The 25,694-nt window shown below is 46.8% G+C and overlaps 2 protein-coding genes across 2 annotated transcripts in view; both read left to right on the forward strand.

The window, feature by feature from the left end:
- LOC119942102 (basic salivary proline-rich protein 3-like) overlaps window positions 1-21,500 on the forward strand; it is a 105,688-nt gene extending 84,188 nt beyond the window's left edge. The window contains exon 3 of the mRNA XM_038762756.1: window positions 20,673-21,500. Coding sequence (XP_038618684.1) covers window positions 20,673-20,941 — 269 coding nt within the window. The 3' untranslated portion in view covers window positions 20,942-21,500. The remainder of the gene's footprint in view (window positions 1-20,672) is intronic.
- Window positions 21,501-22,405: 905 nt separating this feature from the next.
- Window positions 22,406-25,694, forward strand: part of NOS1 (nitric oxide synthase 1) — a 178,925-nt gene continuing 175,636 nt past the window's right edge. Inside the window, 2 exon segments of the mRNA XM_038763769.1 lie at window positions 22,406-23,180; window positions 23,182-23,261. Of these exon segments, the coding sequence (XP_038619697.1) occupies window positions 22,782-23,180; window positions 23,182-23,261 (479 nt within the window). The 5' untranslated portion in view covers window positions 22,406-22,781.

The following is a 25,694-nucleotide window of genomic DNA, read 5'->3' on the forward strand; positions in this document are numbered from 1 at the left end:
ACTAAGCACTTGGGAAAGCAAGATACATTGCTTCATGGGTTCTAATCCTGGCTCTGCCACTTCATTCATTCAGTCATATTTATTGAGCGCTTACTGTGTGCAGAGCACTGTCCTAAGCGCTTGGGAAGTACAAGTCGGCAACATATAGAGACGGTCCCTACCCAACAGCGGGCTCACAGTCTAGAAGGGGGAGACAGACAACAAAACAAAACATATTAACCAAATAAAATAAATAGCATAAATATGTACAAATAAAATAAATAAATAGAGTAATAAATACGTACAAACATATATACATATATACAGGTATATGTATACAAGGTATACACTTGTCTGCTGTGTGACCTTGGGCAAGTCACTTCACAGCCCACTGTTGGGTAGGGACTGTCTCCATATATTGCCAACTTGTACTTCCCAAGCGCTTAGTACAGTGCTCTGCACACAGTAAGTGCTCAATAAATATGATTGATTGATTGATTGATTGATTGATTCACTTCTCTAGCCCTCAGTTCCTTTATCTGTAAAATGGGGATGGAGGCTGTGAGCCCTATGTGGGACAGGGACTGTGTCCAACCCAATTTTCTTGCATCCACCCCAGTGCTTAGTACAGTGCCTGGCACATAGTAAGTGCTTAACAAATACCATTATTATTTCCCCCTCTAGACTGTGAGCTCATTTGGGGGCAGGGAAGGTCACTGCTTATTGTTACATTTGTACTTTCCCAAGCACTTGGTAATAATAATGATAATAGTGATGGCATTTATTAAGCGCTTACTATGTGCAAAGTACTGTTCTAAAGGCTGGGGAGGTTACAAGGTGATCAGGTTTTCCCACGAGGGGCTCACAGTCAATTCCCATTTTACAGACGAGGGAACTGAGGCACAGAGAAGTTAAGTGACTTGCCCAATGTCACACAGCATACAATTGGCGGAGCTGAGACTGTGAGCCCACTCTTTTAGACTGTGAGCCCACTGTTGGGTAGGAACTGTCTCTATATGTTGCCAACTTGTACTTCCCAAGCGCTTAGTACAGTGCTCTGCACACAGTAAGCGCTCAATAAATACAATTGATGATGATGATGATGGGACAGTGCTCTGCACACAGTGAACGCTTAGTAAATACGATTGAATGGATGAATGAATGAAAGAAAGCACTTAACAAGTACGGTAATTATGATCATTATTCAAGGAAAGACCAGAGCCCCTTCAAACACTCCCGGCTAAATGGGCGATCCATTAGCAGAACTCGGTATTTTTGGGGAGAAGAAGGGGTATTGTGGGGGGAGGCCGGGGGGCTCCAGGGTGGGAGCGGAGGAAGGGTTATTGTGAGGGTGTGGGCGGGCAGGCCCTGAGAAAAATTAGGCATTTTCCGCAGGAACTGGCCCCACCTGCTTTTATTTGAATGAAACTCCGGGCTGCTGCTAATTTTTATTTTGCTTGGCTAGATGTTCCCAGGATTGCATGGGCTGGGAGACTTTTTGGGGACAGGTGTGGCTTTTTTTCCCCAGTGGGGGTTTTCCTGGTGGCTGCTGTCACAGCAAAAAAGTGGCAGAGCCAGGATTAATAATAATTAATAATAATAATAATGGCATTTATTAAGCGCTTACTATGTGCAAAGCACTGTTCTAAGTGCTGGGGAGGTTACAAGGTGATCAGGTTGTCCCACGGGGGGCTCACAGTCTCAATCCCCATTTTACAGATGAGGTAACTGAAGCCCAGAGAAGTGAAGTGACTTGCCCAAAGTCACACAACTGACAGTTGGCAGAGCAGGGATTTGAACCCGTGACCTCTGACTCCAAAGCCCGGGCTCTTTCCACTGAGCCATGCTGCTTCTCTGTTAAACCCATAATAATAAAATAATAATAATGATAATAATAGCATTTTTTAAGTGCTTACTCCGTGCCAAGCACTGTTCCAAGCTCTGGGGTAGATACAAGGTCATCAGGTTGTCCCACATGGGGCTCACAGTCTTCATCCCCATTTCACCAATTTCTAATCCCGGTTCTTCCAATTGCTTACTGGGTGACCTTGGGTAAGTCACTTAACTTCACTGTGCCTCTGTTTTCCCTCCTACTTAGACTGTTTAGTCCCATAAGGGGCAGGGACTGTGTCCAACCTAATGAGCTTGTATCCACCCCAGCTCTTAGAACAGACTTTGACGCCTTGTAAGTGCGTAAATATCACTAAAAAAGGTGCAGAGCCGTTTAGTGTTTTGCCAAAGGCCGTATAATAGGTGCTCAATAAATACTATTGAATTTAATTTGCTCAAAGGACTTAATTTACCAAGTCTACAGGGGAAGACATAAGAGACCAGTGAGGTGGTCTTCATATCTGGGCACAGGGACCGTGTCTGACCTGATTATCTCGTAATAATAATTATGGCATTTGTATTTGTTAAGCGCTTAATATGTGCCAAGCACTATGCCATAGTAGGTGCTTAATAAGTGCCATTATTATTATTATTATTACCCCAGAGCTTAGTGCAGTGTACAGTGGGAATTCAATGCTTGTTTTCTTTCCCCTTTAGATTGTGAGCTCCGGATAGGAGAGGGACTGAATCTGACCTGATTGTATTATATGTGGGGCTTGGCAAATAGCAAGTGCTTCACATATTCTACAATTATCATTAATATTTCTGGGAGCAAAGCCCTGATGGAGGCACTTGGAGAGGACAATAAAAATAAAACACATGGATCCTTGCCACCGAGGAGTTGATGATGATGCTAAGGATGATGATGATGGTATTTGTTAAGTGCTAACCATGTGCCAAGCACTGTTCTTAGCTCCGGGGTAGATACAAGGTCATCAGGTTGTCCCATGCGGGGCTCACAGTCTTCATCCCCATTTTATAGATGAGGTCACTGAGGCACAGAGAAGTGAAGCGACTTGCCCAAGGTCACACAACACAGAAGGGGCAGAGCCGGGATTAGAACCCAGGACCCCTGACTCCCAAGCCCAGCCTCTTTCCACTGAGCCCCACTGCTTCTCCAGAGTTGACAATCTAATGGAGATTTGTCCATCTTCTCTGTTCGTCTTGATCACTTGGATTCTCCGTGCCATCTTACCCACCCCGTTTTGTTTTCAATAGTAGTTGTTAAGTGTTTACCATGTGCCAGCCTCTGTATTAAGCGCAGGGGTGGATACAAGTCGATCAAACTGGACACAGTCCCTGTCCCACATGAGGCTCACCATCTTCACCCCCATTTTACAGATGAACTAACTGAGGCCTGGAGAACCTAGAACAGTGCCTAGCGCTTAGAACAGCGCTTGGCACACAGGAAGCGCTTAACAAATACCATCCTTATTAAATGACTTCCCCAAGGTCACACGGCAGACAAGCGGTGGGTTCAGATTAGAACCCAGGTCTTTCTAGATTGCGTCTATCGCCCTTCCGGAGGGCCAATCCCCCACTTCACTTGTCTACTTGTTTTGTTTTAATAATAATAATAATAACAATAATAATAATAATGATGGCATTTGTTAAGCGCTTACTATGTGCTAATCACTGTTCTAAGCGCTGCGGGGGGGGGATACAATGTGATCAAGTTGTCCCAAGTGGGGCTCACAGTCTTAATCCCCATTTTTACAGATGAGGTAACTGAGGCTCAGAGAAGTTAAGTGACTTGCACAAGGTCACACAGCAGACTTGTGGTGGAACCGGGATTCGAACCCATGACCTCTGACTCCAAAGCCTGGGCTCTTTCCATTGAGCCACGCTGCTTCGCTGCTTCTTGTTTTGTCATCCGTCTCCCCCTTCTAGACTGTGACCCATTGTTGGGTAGGGACCATCTCGATATGTTGCCGGTTTATGCTTCCCAAGCACTTAGAACAGTGCTCCACACATAATAAGTGCTCCATAAATCCGATCGAATGAACGACTTTCTAAATCCAGAGATCTGTGTCGCTCTCGGCGACACTGACACTTGGGCTGTCGCTCGACAGCCCAAGCCAACAGTCCAAGTCCGTTGTCCCCGTCTGCCCGGGGGCTGGCTTCTGGGGACGGTCACCCGATGCTCATTAAATGTCCTCAGAGAGTCGGAGAGCTTCAACCTCTCAGATTTAAAGGCCCGTTCCGCGTGGTCATTATAGCGTCAATCACAGGGCCGGGACTACTCCTCAGTCCAAACCGATTGACCCCTCTTGACAGGCGGCTCAGGTGAAGCCTTTAAACGCCACCCACTCGGTGTGGAAGTGGAGTCCGTCCATGGTTTAATTGCCAAGGAGGTCTTTCATCTGGGCCCGGAGGGGAGCCCTCGTGGAGGAAACGGAGGAATATGGGATTTGTCGGGTTTATCCGAGAGGAATTTCTGGGCTTTGATCGCTAGCAGGCCGAGGGAAGAGAGCGTGGTGTTTTGGGAGCGGACTTCGTGGGAGAGGTTTCCTGATCTTTGGGGAGCAGGAGTAGCATTTCGGGGGGGCTCTTGCCTGGAGAAAGAAAGAGGCAGAGAGTTGGGGGTCGAAGCTGTAGGGAATCGAATTCTACAAAGGTGGGTAAAAAGTAATGGTATCTGTTCATTCACTCAATCGTAATTATTGAGCGCTTACTGTGTGCTGAGCACTGGACTAAGCGCTTGGAAAGTACAATTCAGCAGCAAATAGAGACAATCCCTACCCAAAAACGGGCTCACAGTCTAGTCTAGTCTGTTTATTTATTTATTTTACTTGTACGTATCTATCTGTTTTATTTTGTTAGTATGTTTGGTTTTGTTCTCTGTCTCCCCCTTTTAGACTGTGAGCCCACTGTTGGGTAGGGACTGTCTCTATATGTTGCCAACTTGGACTTCCCAAGCGCTTAGTCCAGTGCTCTGCACACAGTAAGCGCTCAGTAGATACGATTGATTGATTGATTGATAGAAGGGGGGAGACAGACAACAAAACAAAACAAAACAGGTACAAATAAACAGGCATCAATAGAGTGTTTACTGCGTGCAGAGCACTGTACTAAGTACTTGGAAAAGTACAGCAGAGTTGGTAGGCATGTTCCCTGCCCCCAGGGAGTTTATAGACATTAAAAGTGTCAGCTGTGTGACCTTGGGCAAGTCACTCCCCTTCTCTGGGCCTCAGTTGCCCCATCTGTAAAAGAGGGGTTAAGACTGAGCCCCATCTGGGACTGTGTCCAACTGATTTGCTTACATTCCTTCCAGTGCTTAGTATCGTGCATGGCACAGAGTAAGGGCTTAACAAATATCACGGTTATTAAAATCATAATTACTCATTAATAAGTGCTGTGTGATCTTGAGCAGATCGCTTAACTTTGCTGGGCCTCAGTTTCCTCATCTGTAAAATGGGGGTAAAATACCTGTTCCCTCTCCCCCTTAGACCGTGAGCCCCATGAGGGGCGGGGGCTGTGACTATGTCGGATCTACTCCGGAGCCTAGTGTGGTTCTTGGAGCATAGCACTGTGAGAGTAGCATGACTTAGTGGAAAGAGCCCGGGCTTGGGAGTCAGAGGTCATGGATTCTAATCCCGGCTCCACCTCTTATCAGCTGTGTGACTGTGGGCGAGTCGCTTAACTTCTCTGTGCCTCAGTTACCTCATCTGGAAAATGGGTATGAAGACTGTGAGCCCCACGTGGGACAACCTGATTACCTTGTATCTACCCCAGCACTTAGAACAGTGCTTGGCACATAGTAAGCACTTAGCAAATACCGTCATCATCATTATAGTAAGCAGTGGATAAATGCCGCTATTAATTATCATAGCATAGTGTAGTTCCTAGCCGTGGTCCACTAACCCTTTCCCCAAACCCAGGAGGCAGCTGGGTGAGGAGGAGAGGAGGATTGCAGATTCTACAGTGAAAATTAACCTAATAATAATGATCAACTTGTACTTCCCAAGTGCTTAGTACAGTGCTCTGCTCACAGTAAGTGCTCAATAAATACGACTGAATGAATGAATGATCATATCTGTTAAGCGCTTACTATGTGTCAAGCACTGTTCTAAGCTCTGGGGTAGATACAAGGTTTCTTTTTCCTCTCCCCCTCCCCAGCCCCCCCCACCCTACCTCCTTCCCCTCCCCACAGCACCTGTATATATGTTTGTACAGATTTGTTACTCTATTTATTTTACTTGTCCATATTTACTATTCTCTTTATTTTGTTAATGAGGTGCATCTGGCTTTACTTCTATTTATTCTGATGACTTGACACCCGTCCACATGTTTTGTTTTGTTGTCTGTCTCCCCCTTCTAGACTGTGAGCCCGTTGTTGGGTAGGGACCGTCTCTATGTGTTGCCAACTTGTACTTCCCAAGCGCTTAGTACAGTGCTCTGCACACAGTAAGTGTTCAATAAATACGATTGATTGAATGAATGAATGAATGAATGAATGAATGAAGGTTATTACAACGGATGCCGTCCCTGTCCCACGTGCGGCTCACAGTCTTCATCCCCATTTTACAGATGAGGTAAATGAGACCCAGAGAAGTGAAGTGACTTGCCTGGGGTCACAAAGCAGACCAGTGGCAGAGCTGGGATCAGAAACCAGGTCCTCTGATTCCCAGGCCCAGGCTCTTTCCATTAGGCGACACTGCTACCCTTGATGTAGCAAGCAGCATGGTATAGTGGATAGAGAACCCAGTCAGGACATGGGTTCTAATCCTGGTTCCACCACTTATCTGCCATGTGGCCTTGGGCAAGTCACTTCTCTGTGCCTCAGTTAGTTCATCTGAAAAATGGGGATGAAGACTGTGAGTCTCTTGCGGGGTAGGGACTGCATCCAGTCCGGTTTGCTTGTATCCACCCTAGCGCTTAGTACAATGAGAAGCAGCGTGGCTCAGTGGAAGGAGCCCGGGCTTGGAAGTCAGAGGTTATGGGTTCTAATCCCGGCTCCGCCACAGGTCTGCTGTGTGACCTTGGGCAAGTCACTTCACTTCTCTGAGCCTCAGTTCCCTCATCTGTAAAATGGGGATTAAGACTGTGAGCCCGACGTGGGACAACCTGATCACCTCATATCCCCTCAGCGTTTAGAACAGTGCTTTGCACATAGTAAGTGCTTAACAAATGCCATTATTATTATTATTATTATTATTATTACAATGCCTGGCACATAGTAAGTGCTTAACAAATACCATTGTAATTATTATTATTATTATTATTATTATTGACTGGGCTGAATGGCCTTGTCTGTTCTCTAGTTCTGCCCTGAGCAGGTGTGTGGGAGGAGGGATGGGGGAAAGTGGGAGAAAGCTGATGCATGTGGCTTCTTTCGTGGGCTGCTTGGCTTTAAATTCTTTCCTCACACGAGAACGCTGGGAGATGGAATCCAAACTTTTGCAACCAAATGGTCTCCCGGGTGGGGGGACGAGCGGGGAGGAGGGGTGCATTCTTCATCTCTGGCTGTACGCCACCTCCCAAGGACCCCAGAGCCCCCCAGAGACAGCTGGGAGAGGATGAAAGCAGGCCAAACTTCTTGCTGGATTTCAGCTCTAGCAGGTGACACCGAAGCTGAGTGGTGGAGGGGGATGGTAGGGAGAGAGACAGAAACTGAGACAGAGAAAGGGCAGAGGCAAGAGAGAAAGAGGGATAGAAAAGGAAAGGAGAGAGAGGATGGGCAAGAGAGAAAGAGGGATAGAAAAGGAGAGGAAGGAGAAGGACAGAGAAAGGAGGGAGGGTGAGAGAGGGATAGAAAGGAAAGAGGAAGAGAGGAGAGGAGAGAAGGGAGAGAAATAAGGCAAAAGAGAGAAAGGGATAGAAAGAAAAGAGGGGGGATGTGAGAAGGAAGGGATATTGGGCAAAAGAGAGAGAAAGGGATAGAAATAAAGGAGGGGAAGAGAGAAGAGTAGGGAGGGAAGGGGAGAGAGAGGGTTAGAAAGGAAAGAGGAGGTGAGGAGAGAAGGGGGAGAAATAGGGCAAAAGAGAGAAAGGGATAGAAAGAAAGGGGGAGAGAGGAGAGAAGGGATGGAGGGTGAGAGAGAGGGATAGAAAGGAAAGAGGAGGTGAGGAGAAAAAGGAAAAAAATAGGGCAAAAGAGAGAGAAAGGGATAGAAAGAAAGAGGGGGAGAGGAGAGAAGGGGGGAGGGTGAGAGAAAGGGGGGATAGAAAGGAAAGAGGAGGAGAGGAGAAAGGGGAGAGAAATAAGGCAAAAGAGAGAAAGGGTTAGAAAGAGAGGGAGAGAAGTGAGAAGGGAGGAAAATAGGGCAAAAGAGAGAAAGGGATAGAAAGAAAGAGGGGAAGAAAGGATAGAAGGGAGGGAGGGTATAAGAGAGGGGGATAGAAAGGAGAGAAGAGGAGAGGAGAAAGGGGAGAGAAATAAGGCAAAAGAGAGAAAGGGATAGAAAGAAAAAAGGGGGATAGCAGTGAGAAGGGAGGAAAATAGGGAAAAAGAGAGAGAGGGTTAGAAAGAAAACAGGGAGAGAGAGGAGAGAAGGGAGGGAGGGTGAGAGAGAGAGGGATAGAAAGGAAAGAGGAGGTGAGGAGAGAAGGGAGAAAAATAGGGCAAAAGAAGAGGATAGAAGGAAAAGAGGGGGAGAGAGTTGAGAAGGGAGGGAAAAGGGCAAAAGAAAGAGAAAGGGATAGAAAGAAAAGAGGGAAAGAGGAGAGATGGGAGGGAGGGGGAGAGAGAGGGATAGAAAGGAACGAGGAGGAGAGGAGAGAAGGGAGAGGAATAAGGCAAAAGAGAGAAAGGGATAAAACAAAAGAGGAGGAGAGAGGAGAGAAGGGAGGGAGATTAGAACTAGAGAGGGATAGAAAGGACGGGGGAGAAAAGGGAGGGGGATTGGGCTAGAGAGAGAGGAAAGAGAAGGGGAGAGGAAAGAATGGAGGAAAATAGGGCAAAAGAGAGAAAGGGATAGAAAGAAAGGGGGAGAGAGGAGAGAAGGGAGGGAGGATTTAAGGGGGAAATAGAAAGGAAAGAGGAGGAGAGAAGAAAGGGGAGCGAAATAAGGCAAAAGAGAGAAAGGGATAGAAAGAAAAGAGGGGGAGAGAAGTGAGAAGGGAGGAAAACTGGCTAGAGAGAGAGGAAAGAGAAAGGGAGAGGAAAGAAAGGAGGGAATAGGGCAAAAGAGAAAAAGGGCTAGAAAATAAAGAGGGGGAGAGAGAGGAGAGAAGGAAGGGAGATAGAACTGGAAAGAGGGAGAAGGAAAGGAGGGAGGGAAATAGGGCAAGGAGAGAGAAAAGATAGAAAAGAAGGGCATAGAGGAGGGAAGGGAGGGAGAGAGAACTGGAGAGAGAGGAAAGAGACGGGGAGAAGAGAGAGGGGGAAGGAGAGGAAGAGGGAAAAAGATCCTCAGGAACCCCCACACCCACAAACACTCGCATGGAGGCACACACAAACACACACACCAGAGAAATGACACAGCATGTGAGCGATTCATGAATTACGCTGAGAGAAGCACACAAACCCAGAGATGCCAGATGGGTTTTGGGCACCAGGCTGGGCCTGATGTATTTCTTATTCAGTTCCCTCACACGGAGGGGCTGGCAAAGTTACAATAACCTGCCCAGCCCAGGGCCAAGAGGGCTACGCGGTATGTGAGCTTCCAAGCAGAGAACAAATCTCCCCCCTGGACTGACCAGGAAGATACTTTCTCCCTCTCCCCGCTTGTTACACAAACCCCAGTCGCCCCACTTGATAATGCCACAAAAGAACTTGGTGGAGAAATGCTTAATCAGCTCATTAGGAGGCATGGAGGCGTCCACTTCATTCTGCTTTGACAATGGGGGCGAGACAGAGAAGCAGCATGGTGGAGCAGATACAGCCCAGGCCTGGGAGACAGCAGCTCATGGGTTCTAATCCAGGCTACGCCGCTTCATTCAATCGTATTTATTGAGCGCTTACTGTGGGCAGGGCATTGTACTAAGCGCTTAAACAAATGATGGTACTTGTTAAGCGCTTACTCTGTGCCAAGCAATGTTCTAAGTGCTGGGGTAATAATAATGATGGAATTTATTAAGCGCTTACTATGTGCAAAGCACTGTTCTAAGCACTGGGGAGGTTACAAGGTGATCAGGTGTCCCACGTGGGGCTCACAGTCTTAACCCCCATTTTACAGATGAGGTAACTGAGGCCCAGAGAAGTTAAGCGACTTGCCCAAAGTCACACAGCTGACAATTGGTGGAGCCAGGGTTTGAACCCATGACCTCTGACTCCAAAACCCGGGCTCTTTCCCACTGAGGCACGCTGGTAGATACAAGGTAGGCAGGTTGTCCCACGGGGGGCTCACGGTCTCAATCCCCGTTCTACACGTGAGGGAACTGAGGCCCAGAGAAGTTAAATGACTTCCCCAAGGTCACCCAGCAGACAGCATGGCTTAGTGGAAAGAGCACAGGCTTGGGAGTCAGAGGTTGTGGATTCTAATCCTGGCTCTGCCACTTGTCAGCTGTGTATCTCTCTCCCTCCTCTCCTCTCTCCCCCTCTTTATTTTCTAGCCCTTTTTCTCTCTTTTGCCTTATTCCCTCCCTTCTCTCCTCTCCCCTTCTCTTTCCTCTCTCTCCAGCCCACTCTCCCTCCCTCCTCTCCCCCTTTCCTTTCTATCCCTCTCAATGCCTTAATCCCCATTTTACAGATGAGGGAAGTGCGGCACAGAGAAGCTAAGTGACTTGCCCAAATTCACACAGCTGACAAGTGGCAGAGCCGGGATTAGAACCCACAGCCTCTGACTCCCAAGCCTGTGCTCTTTCCACTAAGCTACGCTGTCTGCTGGGTGACCTTGGGGAAGTCATTTAACTTCTCTGGGCCTCAGTTCCCTCACGTGTAAAACGGGGATTGAGACCGTGAGCCCCATGAGGGACAGGGACTGTGTCCAATTTGATTTGCTTGTATCCACCCCAGCGCTTAGTACAGTGCCTGGCACGTAGAAAGCACTTAACAAATACCATTATTATTATTTTTGTTACTCCAGTCTAGAGGGATTGTCAGGGGGTACAGGACGAGCTGACGTTTGAGAAGAACGAGAGATACAAGGGCAGAGATTGTGCCTACCAACTCTAGTTTAGCATACTCTCCCCAGCGCTTAGTACAGTGCTCTGTACACTGGAAGTGCTCAATAATGGACATAATCTGATGGCCCAGGCTGCGTTGGGCCCACGGTATCAGATTCCATAAAGGCTGAAGGAGCTGGGCCGATCGGGAGCGTGGAGTCTGTGATCCCGTTGTTGGGTAGGGACCGTCTTTACATGTTCCCAACTTGTACTTCCCAAGCGCTCAGTACAGTGCTCTGCACACAGTAAGCGCTCAATAAATACGATTGAATAAATGAATGAATGAGGAGTCACGGAAGAGGTTGGAGAGGATTCTTCTCATGCTTTCGGTCTGACATACCAATAATAATTAATAACGATCGTATTTGTCAAGCGCTTACTATGTGCCGAGAGCTGTTCTAAGCGCTGGAGTAGATACAAGGTCATCAGGTTGTCCCAGGTGGGGCTCACAGTCTTCATCCCCATTTTATAGATGAGGTAACTGAGGCACAGAGAATAATAATAATAATTATGGCATTTGTTAAGCGCTTACTATGTGCGTAGCACTGTTCTAAGCGCTGGGGGAATACAAGGTAGTCAGGTTATCCCACGTGGGGCTCACAGTCTTAATCCCTATTTTACAGATGAGGTAACTGAGGCACAGAGAATAATAATGATAATGATTTATGCTAGATATTACATTATAATTATATATTCTATTGTATGTTATTGTAGAATTATAATTCAATTAGATTATAATATATTATATATGTAATGATAATTATGGCATATGGCAAGCACTGTTCTAAGTGCTGGGTAGGAACAAGGTAATCAGGTTGCCCCACAGTCTCAATCCCCATTTTACAGATGAGGTAACTGAGACATGGAGAATAAAAATAATAATTATGGCATTTGTTAAGTGCTTATAATAATAATAATAATAATAGTGGCATTTGTTAAGCACTTACTATGTGCCAAGCACTGTTTTGAGCAGCGTGGCTCAGTGGAAAGAGCATGGGTTTTGGAGTCAGAGGTCATGGGTTTAAATCCCGGCTCCACCACTTGTCATCTGTGTGACTTTGGGCAAGTCACTTCACTTCTCTGTGCCTCAGTTACCTCATCTGTAAAATGGGGATTAAGACTGTAAGCCCCACGTGGGACAACCTGATCACCTTGTAACCTCCCCGGAGCTTAGAACAGTGCTTTGCACATAGTAAGCGCTTAATAAATGCCATCATTTATGTCATCATCATGTCTCCCCCTTCTAGACTGTGAGCCCACTGTTGGGTAGGGACCATCTCTTTATGTTGCCAACTTGTACTTCCCAAGCACTTAGTACAGTGCTCTGCACACAGTAAGTGCTCAATAAATTTGATTGATTGATTGATTGATCATTATCATTATTATAATTATTATCATATTAGGTACAAGGTAATCAGGTTGTTCCACGTGAGGCTCACAGTCTTCATCCCCATTTTCCAGATGAGGGAACTGAGGCATGGAGAAGAACAATTCATTCATTCAATCCTATTTATCGAGTGCTTACTGTGCGCAGAGCACTGTAATAAGTGCTTGGAAAGTACAATTTGGCAGCAGAGAGGGACAATCCCTACCCAACAACAGCCTCACAGTCTAGAAGGGGGAGACAGACAACAAAACAAGTAGACAATCAATCAATCAATCAATCAATCGTATTTATTGAGCGCTTACTATGTGCAGAGCACTGTACTAAGCGCTTGGGAAGTACAAATTGGCAACACATAGAGACAGTCCCTACCCAACAGTGGGCTCACAGTCTAAAAGGGGGAGACAGAGAACAGAACCAAACATACCAACAAAATAAAATATCAGGTAGACAGGTATCAGTAGCATCAAAATGGATAAATAAATTATAGATATGTACAAATCATTAATAAAATAGAGTCATAAGTATGTGCAAATATATGCAAGTGCTGTGGGGAGGGGAAGGAGGTAGGGCGGGGGGGATGGGGAGGAGGAGAGGATAAAGGGGGCTCAGTCTGGGAAGGCCTCCTGGAGGAGGTGAGCTTTCAGTAGGGCTTTGAAGGGAGGAAGAGAGTTAGTTTGGTGCATGTGCGGAGGGAGGGAATTCCAGGCCAAGGGGAAGGACATGGGCCGGGGATCATCATCATCATCATCATCATCAATCGTATTTATTGAGCACTTACTATGTGCAGAGCACTGTACTAATAGCTTGGGAAGTCCAAATTGGCAACATATAGAGACAGTCCCTACCCAACAGTGGGCTCACAGTCTAAAAGGGGGAGACCGAGAACAAAACCGAACATGCTAACAAAATAAAATAAATAGAATAGATATGTACAAATAAAATAAATAAATAAATAAATAGAGTAATAAATATGTACAAACATATATACATATATACAGGTATATATATATATATATGTATATATATATATACGTATATACATATATACAGGATCGATGGCGGGATGGGTGAGATGAGGCCCAGTGAGGAGGTGAGCGGCGGCAGAGGAGCGGAGGGTGCGGGCTGGGCTGGAGAAGGACAGAAGGGACGGGAGGGATGAGGGGGCGAGGGGACGGACAGCCTGGAAGCCAAGATTGAAGAGTTTTTTGCTTGATGCGTAGGTTGACAGGCAGCCACTGGAGATTTTTGAGGAGGGGAGTGACATGCCCAGAGCATTTCTGTACAAAGATAATCCGGGCAGGAGAGTGAAGCATAGACTGAAGTGGGGAGAGAAAGGTGGATGGGAAATCAGAAGGAATAATAATAATTATGACATTGGTTAAGCGCTTACTGTGTGCCAAGCCCTGTTTGAAGCACTGGGGTAGGTACTAAGTAATCTGGTTGTCCCACGTGGGGCTCACAGTCTTAATCCCCATTTTACAGATGAGGTAAACGAGGCACGGAGAATAATAATAATGGTGATGGTGTTTGTTAAGCGCTTACTATGTGCCAAGCGCTGTTCGAAGCGCTGGGGTAGCTAAAAAGGTAATCAGGTTGTCCCAGGTGGGACAGGGACTATATAATAATAATGATGGCATTCATTCATTCATTCATTCATTCAATCGTATTTATTCATTCATTCATTCAATCGTATTTATTGAGCGCTTAAGCGCTTGGGAAGTACATGTTGGCAAGTACAGTAGGGACATAGAGAGACGGTCCCTACCCAACAGTGGGCTCACAGTCTAAAAGGGGGAGACAGAGAAAATAACAAAACATATTAACAAAATAAAATAAATAGAATATGTACAGGTAAAATAAATAAATAAATTTAAGCGCTCACTATGTGCAAAGCACTGTTCTAAGCGCTGGGGAGGTTACAAGTTGATCAGGTTGTCCCAAGGGGGGCTCACAGCCTTAATCCCCAGTTTACAGATGAGGTCACTGAGGCCCAGAGAAGCTAAGTGACTTGTCCAAAGTCACACAGCTGGCTATTGTCGGAGCACGGATTTGAACACGTGACCTGTGACTCCAAAGCCCGGGCTCTTTCCACTGAGCCACGTATATCAAACATGATTTGCTAGTATCCACCTCAGTGCTTAATACAGCACTTGGCACATAGTAAGCATTCGCGAAATACCGTAATTATTATTATTATTATTGTTTTTGGTGCAGATCTGGCAAAGGGAGTTTTTGAGGTTTGAGCGATCTCTGGACTTTTCACCTCTATTCTCTCTGTGCTGAATGTAAACTCCTTTTTTTGGTTGTTGTTTGTTTTTCAATGGTATTTCTTAAGTGCTTGCGATATGCCAGGCAGTTTTTTTATTGCATTTATTAAGCGCTTACTATGTGCAAAGCACTGTTCTAAGCGCTGGGGAGGTTACAAGGTGATCAGGTTATCCCACGTGGGGCTCATAGTCTCAATCCCCATTTTACAGATGAGGTCACTGAGGCACAGGGAAGTTAAGTGACTTGCCCAAAGTCACACAGCTGACAATCGGCGGAGCCGGGGTTTGAACCCGTGACCTCTGACTCCAAAGTCCGGGCTCTTCTCCACTGAGTCACGCTGCTTCTCTGGCAATGTACTAAGCGCTGGGGCTGGGTGGCTTTTGGCCCACGTGGGGCCCACGGTCTTAAATCCCCGTTTTACAGATGAGGCAACTGAGGCACAGAGAAGTGACTCGCCCAAGGTCACACAGCAGACAAGTGGCAGAGCAGGGATCAGGACCCGGGTTCTCTGTCTCCCAGGCCTGGGATCTTTCCACTAGGCCACAATCTTTCTCCTTTAAGTGCTTAACAAATTTATTGTCTTGCCAATCAATCAATCAATCAATGGTATGTACTGAGCGCTTACTCTGTGCTGAGCTCTGTGCTTAGGATGTGCTCCATGGGGCAGGGAATGTGTGTGCCAAATTTGCTTATTTTTTTTTAAAGCTATTTTGTTAAGCGCTTACTAGGTGCCAGGCACTGTACTAAGAACTGGGGTGGATACAAGCAAATCGGGTTGGACTCAATCCCCGTCCCACGTAGGGCTCACAGTCTCCATCCCCATTTTACAGATGAGGTCACTGAGGCCCAGAGAGGTGAAGTAATCATAATAATAATCACATTAATAATTATAATGGTATTTGTTAAGCGCTTACTATGTGCCAAGCACTTTTCTAAGCACTGGGGTAGATACAAGGTAAACAGGTTGTTCCGCATGGGGCTCACGGTCTTCATCCCCATTTTCCAGATGAGGTCACTGAGGCCCAGAGAAGTGAATTAATCATAATAACAATAATAATAATATGATGGTATTTTTTAAGCGCTTACTATGTGCCAAGAACTGTTCTAAGCACTGGGGTAGATGCAAGTTAAGCGGGTTGTCCCACGTGGGGCTCACAGTCTCAATCCCCATTTTCCAGATGAGGTCACTGAGGGCCAGAGAAGTGAAGTAATAATAATAATGATAACATTAATAATTATAATGGTATTTGTTAAGCGCTTACTATGTGCCAAGCACTTTTCCAAGCACTGGGGTAGATACAAGGTAAACAGGTTGTTCCACATGGGGCTCGCAGTTTTAATCCCCATTTTCCAGATGAGGTCACTTGAGGCCCAGAGAAGTGAAGTAATAATAATAATAATAATAATAATAATAATAAACAATAATGATTATAATGGTATTTGTTAAGTGCTTACACATAGTGCTTGCACATAGTAAGCGCTTTACAAATGCCATCATTATTATTACTGTTATGTGCCAAGAACTTTTCTAAGTGTTGGGCTAGATACAAGGTAAGCAGGTTGTTCCACAGTCTCAATCCCCATTTTCCAGATGAGGTCACTGAGGGCCAGAGAAGTGAAGTAATAATAATAATAATAATAGCAATAATAATTATAATGGTATTTGTTAAGTGCTTACTACAGTGCTTTGCACATAGTAAGTGCTTTACAAATGCCATTATTATTATTATTATTATTATTATTATTATTATTATGTGCCAAGCACTTTTCTAAGCATTGGACTAGATACAAGGTAAGCAGTTTGTTCCACATGGGGCTCACAGCCTTAATCCCCATTTTCCAGATGAGGTCACTGAGGCCCAGAGAAGTGAAGTAATAATAATAATAATGGCATTTGTTAAGCTCTTATTATGTGCCAAGCACTGTTCTAAATGATGGGGTAGATACAAGATAATCAGGTTGTCCCAGGTGGGGCTCACAGTCTTCATCCCCATTTTACAGATGAGGTCACTGAGGCCCAGAGAAGTGAAGTAATCATAATAACAATAATAATAATAATGATGGTATTTTTTAAGCGCTTACTATGTGCCAAGAACTGTTCTAAGCACTGGGGTAGTTAAAAGTTAAGCGGGTTGTCCCATGTGGGGCTCACAGTCTCAATCCCCATTTTCCAGATGATGTCACTGAGGCCCAGAGAAGTGAAGTAATAATAATAATAATAACATTAATAATTATAATGGTATTTGTTAAGCGCTTACTATGTGCCAAGCACTTTTCTAAGCACTGGGGTAGATACAAGGTAAACAGGTTGTTCCACATGGGGCTCACAGTCTTAAACCCCATTTTCCAGATGAGGTCACTGAGGCCCAGAGAAGAGAAGTAATAATAATAATAATAATAATAATAATAATAATAATAATAATAATAATAATAATAATAATGGTATTTGTTAAGCGCTTACTATGTGCCAAGCACTTTCTAAGCACTGGGGTAGATACAAGTTAAGCGGGTTGTTCCACATGGTACTCACAGTCTCAATCCTCATTTTCCAGATGAGGTCACGGAGGCCCAGAGAAGTGAAATAATAACAATAATAATGGTATTTGTTAAGCTCCTATTAATCAACCAATCAATCATATTTATTGAGCACTTACTGTGTGCAGAGCACTGTACTGAGCGCTTGGGAAGTACAAGTTGGCAACATATAGAGACGGTCCCTACCCAACAGTGGGCTCACAGTCTAGAAGGGGGAGACAGACAACAAAACAAAACATATTAACAAAATAAAATAAATAGAATAGATATGTACAAGTAAAATAAATAAAGTAATAAATATGTACAAACATATATACATATATACAGGTGCCAAGCACTGTTCTAAATGCTGGGGTAGATACAAGATAATCAGGTTGTCCCAGGTGGGGCTCACAGTCTTCATCCCCATTTTACTGATGAGGTCAATGAGGCCCAGGGAAGTGAAGTAATCATAATAACAATAATAATAATAATGATGGTATTTTTGAAGTGCTTACTATGTACCAAGAACTGTTCTAAGCACTGGGGTAGATACAAGTTAAGCGGGTTGTCCCCCGCGGGGCTCACAGTCTCAATCCCCATTTTCCAGATGAGGTTACTGAGGCCCAGAGAAGTTAAGTAATAATAATAATAATAACAATAATGATTATAATGGTATTTGTTAAGTGCTTACTACAGTGCTTTGCACATAGTAAGCGCTTTACAAATGCCATCATTATTATTATTATTATGTGCCAAGCACTTTTCTAAGCGTTGGGCTAGATACAAGCTAAGCGGGTTGTCCCGCGCGGGGCTCACAGTCTCAATCCCCATTTTCCAGATGAGGTCACTGAGGCCCAGAGAAGTGAAGTAATAATAATAACAATAATAATAATGATGATGGTATTTTTTAAGCACTTACTATGTGCCAAGAACTGTTCTAAGCACTGGGCTAGATACAAGGTAAGCAGGTTGTTCCACATGGGGCTCACAATCTTAATCCCATTTTTCCAGATGAGGTCACTGAGGCCCAGAGAAGTGAAGTAATAATAATAATGGTATTTGTTAAGTGCTTATTATGTGCCAAGCATTGTTCTAAATGCTGGGGTAGATACAAGATAATCAGGTTGTCCCAGGTGGGGCTCACAGTCTTCATCCCCATTTTACTGATGAGGTCACTGAGGCCCAGAGAAGTGAAGTAATCCTAATAACAATAATGATAATAATGATGGTATTTTTTAAGCGCTTACTCTGTGCCAAGAACTGTTCTAAGCACTGGGGTAGATACAAGCTAAGCGGGTTGTCCCTCGCGGGGCTCACAGTCTCAATCCCCATTTTCCAGATGATGTCACTGAGGCCCAGAGAAGTGAAGTAATAATAATAATAATAACATTAATAATTATAATGGTATTTGTTAAGCGCTTACTATGTGCCAAGCACTTTTCTAAGCACTGGGGTAGATACAAGGTAAACAGGTTGTTCCACATGGGGCTCACAGTCTTAATCCCCATTTTCCAGATGAGGTCACTGAGGCCCAGAGAAGAGAAGTAATAATAATAATAATAATAATAATAATAATAATAATAATAATGGTATTTGTTAAGCGCTTACTATGTGCCAAGCACTTTCTAAGCACTGGGGTAGATACAAGTTAAGCGGGTTGTTCCACACGGTACTCACAGTCTCAATCCCCATTTTCCAGATGAGGTCACGGAGGCCCAGAGAAGTGAAATAATAACAATAATAATGGTATTTGTTAAGCTCTTATTAATCAACCAATCAATCATATTTATTGAGCACTTACTGTGTGCAGAGCACTGTACTGAGCGCTTGGGAAGTACAAGTTGGCAACATATAGAGACGGTCCCTACCAAACAGTGGGCTCACAGTCTAGAAGGGGGAGACAGACAACAAAACAAAACATATTAACAAAATAAAATAAATAGAATAGATATGTACAAGTAAAATAAATAAATAAATAGAGTAATAAATATGTACAAACATATATACATATATACAGGTGCCAAGCACTGTTCTAAATGCCGGGATAATCAGGTTGTCCCAGGTGGGGCTCACTGTCTTCATCCCCATTTTACTGATGAGGTCACTGAGGCCCAGAGGAGTGAAGTAATAATAATAACAATGATAATAATAATGATGGTATTTTTTAAGCACCTACTATGTGCCAAGAACTGTTCTAAGCACTGGGGTAGATACAAGTTAAGCAGGTTGTCCCATGTGGGGCTCACATTCTCAATCCCCATTTTCCAGATGAGGTCACTGAGGCCCAAAGAAGTGAAGTAATAATAATAATAATTATAACAATAATAATTATAATGCTATTTGTTAAGTGCTTACTACAGTGCTTTGCACATAGTAAGTGCTTTATAAATGCCATTATTATTATTATTATTATTATGTGCCAAGCAATTTTCTAAGCGTTGGGCTAGATACAAGGCAAGCAGATTGTTCCACATGGGGCTCACAGTATTAATCCCCATTTTCCAGATGAGGTTACTGAGGCCCAGAGAAGTGAAGTAATAATAATAACAATAATAATAATGATGATGGTATTTTTTAAGCACTTACTATGTGCCAAGAACTGTTCTAAGCACTGGGCTAGATACAAGGTAAGCAGGTTGTTCCACATGGGGCTCACAATCTTAATCCCATTTTTCCAGATGAGGTCACTGAGGCCCAGAGAAGTGAAGTAATAACAATGGTATTTGTTAAGCGCTTATTATGTGCCAAGCACTGTTCTAAATGCTGGGGTAGGTACAAGATAATCAGGTTGTCCCAGGTGGGGCTCACAGTCTTCATCCCCATTTCACAGATGAGGTCACTGAGGCCCAGGGAAGTGAAGTAATAATAATAATGATAATAATAATAATAACAATAATAATTATAATGGTATTTCTTCAATGCTTACTACAGTGCTTTGCACATAGTTAGCGCTTTACAAATGCCATTATTATTATTATTATTATTATGTGCCAAGCACTTTTCTAAGCATTAGGCTAGATACAAGGTAAGCAGGTTGTTCCACATTGGGCTCACAGTCTCAATCCCCATTTTCCAGATGAGGTCACTGAGGCCCAGAGAAGTGAAGTAATCATAATAACAATAATAATAATAATGATGGTATTTTTTAAGCGCTTGCTGTGTGCCAAGAACTGTTCTAAGAACTGGGGTAGATGCAAGTTAAGCGAGTTGTCCCCCGCGGGGCTCACAGTCTCAATCCTCATTTTCCAGATGAGGTCACTGAGGCCCAGAGAAGTGAAGTAATAATAATAATAATAATAATGGTATTTGTTAAGCTCTTATTATGTGCAAAGCACTGTTCTAAATGTTGGGGTAGATACAAGATAATCAGGTTTTCCCAGGTGGGGCTCACAGTCTCAATCCCCATTTTCCAGATGAGGTCACTGAGGCCCAGAGAAGTGAAGTAATAATAACAATAATAATAATAATAATGGTATTTTTTAATCGTTTACTCTGTGCCCAGCACCGTGCTAAGCGCTGGGGTAGGTAGAAGGTCAGCAGGTTGTCCCACGTGGGGCTCACAGTCTCCATCCCCATTTTCCAGATGAGGTGACCGAGGCCCAGAGAAGCGAAGCGGCTCGCCCGAGGTCGCCCGGCCGAGGAGCGCGGAGCCGACCGGTCCTCGGCCTCCCAAGCCCGTGCCCCCCGCCGCTAGGCCGCCCGGCCCCGATGCCCGCCGGACGGACCGCCAACCGGGCCCTCTTGAGTCCGGCCTTCCCTTCCTCTCCTCCCTCGCCTCCGGAAGAGGCCTCCGTGCCACCCCGGGCCTCGCCGACCACCATGACCGAGGAGCGGTGCCCGGCCCGCGGCTAGCCGGGCGGGGACGGTCCGTGCCCTCCGACTGCGGCCCTTCCGACCTTCCGAGGAGGCCCAAACTGCCCAGGCGCGGACCCCGGCCTCGTCCTTGACCCCTCTGCCCCTCGAACACAACCCTCGCTTTTCCTTTGGGCGGGAAAGGCCCTCGAACACGGCCCCCACGCTACTTTTGGGCGGTAAAGGCCATCCCGGGAGCGGTTAAGACCTCAGCACACAGTCGCAGACGGTCCGGGATATCTGCCCCTCGAACACAAACCCCACTTTTGTGCGGGAAAGGCCCTCGAACGCAGCGTCCACGCTTTTTTGGACAGAAAGGCCGTCCAGGAGCGGTCAAGGGCTCAGCACACGGTCGCAGGTGATCACCCCTCGACAACTGGGGATATCTGCCCCTCGAACACAAACCCCACCCTACTTTGGGGCGGTAAAGGCCATCCCGGGAGCGGTTAAGACCTCAGCACACAGTCGCAGACGGTCCGGGATATCTGCCCCTCGAACACAAACCCCACTTTTGTGCGGGAAAGGCCCTCGAACGCAGCGTCCACGCTTTTTTGGACAGAAAGGCAGTCCAGAAGCGGTCAAGGGCTCAGCACACGGTCGCAGGTGATCACCCCTCGACAACTGGGGATTTCTGCCCCTCGAACACAGCCCCCACTTTTCTTTTGTGTGGGAAAGGCCCTCGAACACAGCATCCACGCTTCTTTGGACAGAAAGGCCGTGTGAGCGGTCAAGGCCTCAGCACACGGTCGCAGGCGGTCACCCCTTGACGACCGGGGATATCCGCCCCTCAAACACAACGCCACTTTTCTTTTGGGCGGAAAAGGCCCTCGAACACAGCGTCCACACTTCTTTTGGGCGGTCAAGGCCGTCCAGGAGCGGTCAAGGCCTCAGCACACGGTCGCAGGCGGTCACCCCTTGACGACCGGGGATATCTGCCCCTCGAACACAACCCCACTTTTCTTTTTGGTAGGAAAGGCCCTCAAACACAGCGTCCACACTTCTTTTGGGCAGTCAAGGCCGTCCAGGAGCGGTCAAGGGCTCAGCACACGGTCGCAGGCGGTCACCCCTCGACAACTGGGGATATCTGCCCCTCGAACACAGCCCCCACTTTTCTTTTGGGCGGGAAAGGCCCTTGACCACTGTGTCCACGCTTCTTTTGGGTGTAAAGGCCGTCCAGGAGCGGTCAAGCCCTCAGTACTTGGTCGCAGGCAGTCGCCCCTCAACAACCGGGGATATCTGCCCCTCGAACACAAACCCCACTTTACTTTTGGGTGGGAAAGGCCCTTGACCACAGCGTCCACGCTTCTTTGGGGAGGTAAAGGCCGTCCTGGAGCGGTCAAGGCCTCAGCACTTGGTCGCAGGCAGTCGCCTCTCAACGACCGGGGATATCTGCCCCTCGAACACAACCCCACTTTTCTTTTTGGTAGGAAAGGTCCTCGAACAAAGCGTCCACGCTTCTTTGGGGCGGTAAAGGCCGTCCCGGAGCGGTCAAGGCCTCAACACTTGGTCTCAGGCGGTCGCCCCTCGACGACCGGGGATATCTACCCCTCGAACACAAACCCCACTTTTCCTTTGGGTGGGAAAGGCCCTTGACCACAGCCCCCACGCTTCTTTGGGGCGGTAAAGGCCGTCCCGGAGCGGTCAAGGCCTCAGCACTTGGTCGCAGGCGGTCGCCCCTCGACGACCGGGGATATCTGCCCCTCGAACGCAAACCCCATTTTTCTTTTGGGTGGGAAAGGCCCTTGACTACAGCCCCCACGCTTCTTTGGGGCGGGAAGGCCGTCCCGGCGTGGTCGCAGGCGGTCGCCCCTGGCCGGTCCGGACGCCCACTGGGATTATTATGGAAGAGGCCCTCCCGGGCGTCCAGCAAGTGCAACCCAACGTGATCTCGGTGCGGCTGGCCAAGCGTCCGTCGGGGGGCCTGGGCTTCCTGGTGAAGGAGCGGGGGAGCCGGCCGGCGGTCATCGTGTCCGACCTGGTCCGGGGCGGGGCGGCCGAGCAGAGCGGCCTGGTCCGGGCCGGGGACATCATCCTGGCCGTTAACGGCCGCTCCTTAGTGGACACCTCCTACGAGCGGGCCCTGGAGATCCTGCGCGGGGTGGCCTCGGACACCCTGGCCGTCCTCATCCTCCGGGGGCCCGAAGGCTTCACTACCCACCTGGAGACCACCTTCGCCGGGGACGGGACCCCCAGGACCGTCAGGGTCACTCGACCTTTGACCCCCATGGGCTCGCTGGGCTCCTCCTGCGGCCGGGAAGCCCCCCCCGGGGGAGGCGCCACCCCCGGACCAGCCCCGGGGCGCCCAGGGCCAGGTGGACAGGTAGGACCCCCCCCCCAAAACCCCCTCCATCATCATCTCCTCTCCACCCCCATTCCTTCAATCGTATTTATTGAGCGCTTACTGTGTGCAGAGCACTGTACTGAGCGCTTGAGAAGTACAAATCGACAACATAGAGAGAGATGGTTCCTACCCAGCAACGGGATTCAATCGTATTGATTGATGGAGCGCTTACTGTGTGCAGAGCACTGTACTGAGCGCTTAGGGAAGTACAAGTCGGCAACATAGACTCTGGTCTCTACCCAGCAGCAGGAGTCAATCGTATTGATTGAGCGCTTACTGTGTGCAGAGCACTGTACTGAGCGCTTGGAAAGTACAAGTCGGCAACATAGACTCTGGTCCCTACCCAGCAGCGGCATTCAGTCGTATTGATTGAGCGCTTACTGTGTGCAGATCACTGTACTGAGCGCTTGGGAAGGACAAGTCGGCAACATATAGAGAGATGGTTCCTACCCAGCAACGGGATTCAATTCGTATTGATTGAGCGCTTACTGTGTGCAGAGCACTGTACTGAGCGCTTGGGAAGTACAAGTCGGCAACATATAGAGACGGTCCCTACCCAACAGCGGGATTCAGTCGTATTTATTGAGCACTTTCTGTGGGCAGAGCACTGTACTAAGCGCTTGGGAAGTGCAAGTCGGCAACATAGAGAGACGGGCCCTACCAAGCAGCGGGATTCAATCGTATTTATTGGGCGCTTACTGTGGGCAGAGCACTGTACTAAGCGCTTGGGAAGTACAAGTCGGCAACATAGAGAGAGGGGCCCTACCAAGCAGCGGGATTCAATCGTATTTATTGAGCGCTTACTGTGTGCACTCACCTACTCCAGGAGGCCTTCCCAGACTGAGCCCGCTCCTTCCTCTCCCCTTCCTCCCCGTCCCCATCCCCCCCGCCTTACCTCCTTCTCCTCTCCACAGCACCTGGATAGATGGATATATGTTTATACATATTTATTACTCTATTTATTTATTTATTTTATTTGTACATATTTATTCCATTTATTTTATTTTGTTAATATGTTTTGTTTTGTTCTCTGCCTCCCCCTTCTAGACTTTGAGCCCGCTGTTGGGTAGGGACCGTCTCTAGATGTTCCCAATTTGTACTTCCCGAGCGCTTAGTCCAGTGCTCTGCACACAGTAAGCGCTCAATAAATACGATTGAATGAATGAATGTGCAGAGCACTGTACTAAGCGCTTGGGAAGTTCAAGTCGGCAACATCTAGAGACGGTCCCTACCCAACAGCGGATTTCAGTCGATCTATTGAGCGCTTACTGTGTGCAGAGCACTGTACTAAGCGCTTGGGGAGTACAAGTCGGCCACATATAGAGACGGTCCCTACCCGCGCTTAGCGCAGTGCCGGAGCGCTGCAGAAATCGCCCCCGCCACTCCGGCAAATACTACTGAATAATAATAATAATAATGATGGAATTTGTTAAGCGCTTACTATGTGCAAAGCACTGTTCTAAGCGCTGGGGAGGTTACAAGGTGATCAGGTTGTCCCACGAGGGGGCTCACAGTTTTAATCCCCATTTTCCAGATGAGGTCACTGAGGCCCAGAGAAGTGAAGTGACTGGCCCAAAGTCACCCAGCTGACAAGTGGCGGAGCCGGGATTTGAACCCATGACCTCTGACTCCAAAGCCCATGCTCTTTCCACTGAGCCATGAACGCGTGAATCCTCCTCCTCCTCCTCCTCATCATAATGATGGCATTTGTTAAGCGCTTACTACGTGCCGAGCACTGTTCTAAGCGCTGGGGAGGATACAAGGTCATCAGGTTATCCCAGGGGGGGCTCACAGTCTCCATCCCCATTTTAATAATAACAATAATGATGGCATTTATTAAGCGCTTACTATGTGCAAAGCACTGTTCTAAGCGCCCGGGGGGGATACAAGGTGATCAGGTTGTCCCACGTGGGGCTCACAGTCTTCATCCCCATTTGACAGGTGAGGGAACTGAGGCCCATTGAAGTGAAGTGACTTGCCCAAAGTCACACAGCTGACAAGTGGTGGAGCCGGGATTAGAACCCATGACCTGTATATATGTATATATGTTTGTACATATTTATTACTCTATTTATTTATTTATTTATTTTACTTGTACATATCTATTCTATTTATTTTATTTTGTTAGTATGTTTGGTTTTTTTTTTTTCCTCTGTCTCCCCCTTTTAGACTGTGAGCCCACTGCTGGGTAGGGACTGTCTCTATATGTTGCCAATTTGTACTTCCCAAGCGCTTAGTACAGTGCTCTGCACCTAGTAAGCGCTCAATAAATATGATTGATTGATTGATTGATTGATTGACCTCTGACTCCCAAGCCAGGCCACGCTGCTGTAATATTCCTCCTCCTCATCTGAAAAACTGGTGGGGGTGAAGGCCCCGGCGCTCAGTACAGTGCCTGCCACGGGGGACCGC

The sequence above is a fragment of the Tachyglossus aculeatus genome, chromosome 21 (genome assembly GCF_015852505.1).
Source record: "Tachyglossus aculeatus isolate mTacAcu1 chromosome 21, mTacAcu1.pri, whole genome shotgun sequence".
In the NCBI taxonomy this organism is placed as follows: Eukaryota; Metazoa; Chordata; class Mammalia; order Monotremata; family Tachyglossidae; genus Tachyglossus; species Tachyglossus aculeatus.